Below are 3,213 nucleotides of genomic sequence, written 5' to 3'. Positions count from 1 at the left end.
CCTAGTCCCTCCGCTGCACTAAGGAATTCGACTGCGAACTTCCTCAGGTCAGCTCCTTGCTGGTGGAGCGAAATCAGCGACTGAATACGAAGAATGCGTTCGTACTGAGGGCACGAGACAGGGGGAACTAGTGGGTGACGGGAATTCTTTCGCTGAGTCTTCGACATGGTTGGATCGTTCTGTGACGTGATAACTAAGAAAACTAAGTGAAAACTCAAGTGCAGAAAGAATGATTTATTAACAAAAGAACAAAGTAAAACAAACACCCATGATGGGGAAAACCATATATAAACAACAAAACAACAACTTCAAAAACAACACATACCGGGGTTTCAAAGGAGAGCAGGAGACGTAAACAAGACAACGATCCAACACAGACTGCAAACACAAAGGAACTTATAAAAGGGACAAATCAGGCAGGTAATGAGGGAACAACAGGTGGGGCAAATGAAACCAATAATGAGATAACAAGGAGGATGGGGTCAAAACAGGGACAGGAACACAAACACCACATGTGCTACACGAGACAGGACAGGCATGTGACACATAAACTACAATTAGTCTCTAATCTTATCCCTGACCAAAAGTGGTTATTTGTTATTAATAGACTATGTTCACCATCAATGCTTTCTCGATACATATTAGACATTCTGAAATTTGATTTTTAAATACATTGTAGGAATTCTTTCCTTAAGAAACCCGAATCAGCATGTGAATCTAAACAATGCTGACATGTTCTGATCTGTTGCAAGAAAATCTTGTTGGTGAATAAAATATATTTATAACAAATAACCACTTTTGGTCTGGAATAATATTAGTGAATTATTTTATATTACGATGCTGGAAACTGTATCACTTGATTGTCTTTGTTTCTGGCTTTATTTGCCAAAAATAATGTGTTTTGGTAAACACTGTTACAAAGACCACAAACTCACATAAACAGCCAAGAGTCAAACTGGCCAACTAAAGGAAACACTGATCACCATAACGTGACCAAAATATGTTTCAATAAAACATCAACATGTAAACCTGTTAAGAACTTCTATAGCCGCATGACAGAAATAGAGTCAATCTGGTTAGTAACAAGTGAAGCTGGTAATGCTGTTTGTGGAGTTGTTTAATCCTCCTCTGCTGAGATCGACAGATTTAATGTCTTCTTTTATCTTCAGTTGATTTAATCTAAGGCTGTGGTTGAAGTCAGTTGTAGTTCTTGTTTCTCTTTTCTTCAGTGATCTCGCTTGTTAACAACAGGTGTTCATCACTAATCTTCAATCATCACTTAATTAATCACTGAATTATCTCAAACTTTAACTCAAAATTATGTTATTTTAACACTCTTTAGAGTTGGACCAAATGTTCTCTGAGCAGAGTTAATTCTAAGAGTTCTCTGAGTATCACCTATATATGTAGCCTAGAAATCTAGACGCAGCCTAGCGGCAACAAATTTTATTTTGCAGCCAGTGTTGGTCTAGCAACTCTCTGTTGACTTTTGAGTTGGAAAAAACTAACTCGGGTCAGGCCAATCACATGGTGTATAGAATAGGCGGGGCGGGCTTAACATAATTATGATAGAGTTGCGACGGTTCCCTGCTACTTGAAAACAAAGTATGGCTGCTGCTGCTGCTGGCGAACAGCAGTCTTTCGAATCGGCTTTGGCCGCAACTCTGGAGGACTTGGAGTTAGGATTTTCTTTGAGAAAAGAGCAAAGAACGGCACTTAAGTCATTTTTAAAAAAGGAAGATGTGTTCTGAGTTTTTCCGAAAGTTTAATATACCAACTAGCCTTCTTCATTGCTCTGATTAGTTGTAGCGCTATCCTATTGCGTGCAGAGGGATTTTGAGAGACAACCGTTTATCCTTCCCCTCGGATTGAGCCGTGCCAATAGTGAGTTGCCAGACCTAACATTTTGATGTAGGTCTGGCTTGCCAGGCTAATATACACTCACCTAAAGGATTATTAGGAACACCACACTAATACTGTGTTTGACCCCCTTTCGCCTTCAGAACTGCCTTAATTCTATGTGGCATTGATTCAACAAGGTCCTGAAAGCATTCTTTAGAAATGTTGGCCCATATTGATAGGATAGCATCTTGCAGTTGATGGAGATTTGTGGGATGCACATCCAGGGCACGAAGCTCCCGTTCCACCACATCCCAAAGATGCTCTATTGGGTTGAGATCTGGTGACTGTGGGGGCCATTTTAGTACAGTGAACTCATTGTCATGTTCAAGAAACCAATTTGAAATGATTTGAGCTTTGGTGACATGGTGCATTATCCTGCTGGAAGTAGTCATCAGAGGATGGGTACATGGTGGTCATAAAGGGATGGACATGGTCAGAAACAATGCTCAGGTAGACCGTGGCATTTAAACGATGCCCAATTGGCACTAAGGGGCCTAAAGTGTGCCAAGAAAACATCCCCCACACCATTACACCACCACCACCAGCCTGCACAGTGGTAACAAGGCATGATGGATCCATGTTCTCATTCTGTTTACGCCAAATTCTGACTCTACCATCTGAATGTCTCAACAGAAATCGAGACTCATCAGACCAGGCAACATTTTTCCAGTCTTCAACTGTCCAATTTTGGTGAGCTCATGCAAATTGTAGCCTCTTTTTCCTATTTGTAGTGGAGATGAGTGGTACACGGTGAGGTCTTCTGCTGTTGTAGCCCATCCGCCTCAAGGTTGTGCGTGTTGTGGCTTCACAAATGCTTTGCTGCATACCTCGGTTGTAACGAGTGGTTATTTCAGTTAAAGTTGCTCTTCTATCAGCTTGAATCAGTCGGCCCATTCTCCTCTGACCTCAAGCATCAACAAGGAATTTTCGCCCACAGGACTGCCGCATACTGGATCGTGCAAAAATCGCGCAGCCCTATAGTTTCTCTTGATATCAGCATGTTCACAGTTTTTTTTTTACAGGGACCAGATGCCCCACTGATGAGTCTTGCTGACTTCAACATTAATGATTGCCTTATTGTCATTTGTTCATCATTGGATTATGTTGTGTTGTAAATAAATCCAAACAATCAAAAAGCCATTCTTTTTTAAATCTCCTCATTCTTTGTGCAAGGTTACTCAGAATGACAGGGCCTGATAGCCCCTAATAGGGCCATTAGGGGAGGGTCTTTGTCTTTCTCAGGTGTGAAAACCATACATCAGAGACCTGCATGGGTTCGGGTACCCGCTTGATCAAAAATCAAGTCCAGTG

The 3,213-nt window shown here is 41.3% G+C and overlaps 1 protein-coding gene across 1 annotated transcript in view; it reads left to right on the top strand.

The window, feature by feature from the left end:
• The window catches only part of LOC308695492 (uncharacterized protein), a gene marked incomplete at its 3' end in the record, with an annotated part of 3,052 nt that extends 2,921 nt beyond the window's left edge, over positions 1 to 131 (top strand). The window contains exon 5 of the mRNA XM_081373651.1: positions 6 to 131. Within this exon, the coding sequence (XP_081229777.1) occupies positions 6 to 131 (126 nt within the window). The remainder of the gene's footprint in view (positions 1 to 5) is intronic.
• Positions 132 to 3,213: the final 3,082 nt, after the last annotated feature.

Source organism: Scardinius erythrophthalmus, assembly GCF_964197995.2.
Source record: "Scardinius erythrophthalmus genome assembly, chromosome: 1".
In the NCBI taxonomy this organism is placed as follows: domain Eukaryota; kingdom Metazoa; phylum Chordata; class Actinopteri; order Cypriniformes; family Leuciscidae; genus Scardinius; species Scardinius erythrophthalmus.
This window is presented reverse-complemented; position numbering and strand designations above follow the sequence as displayed.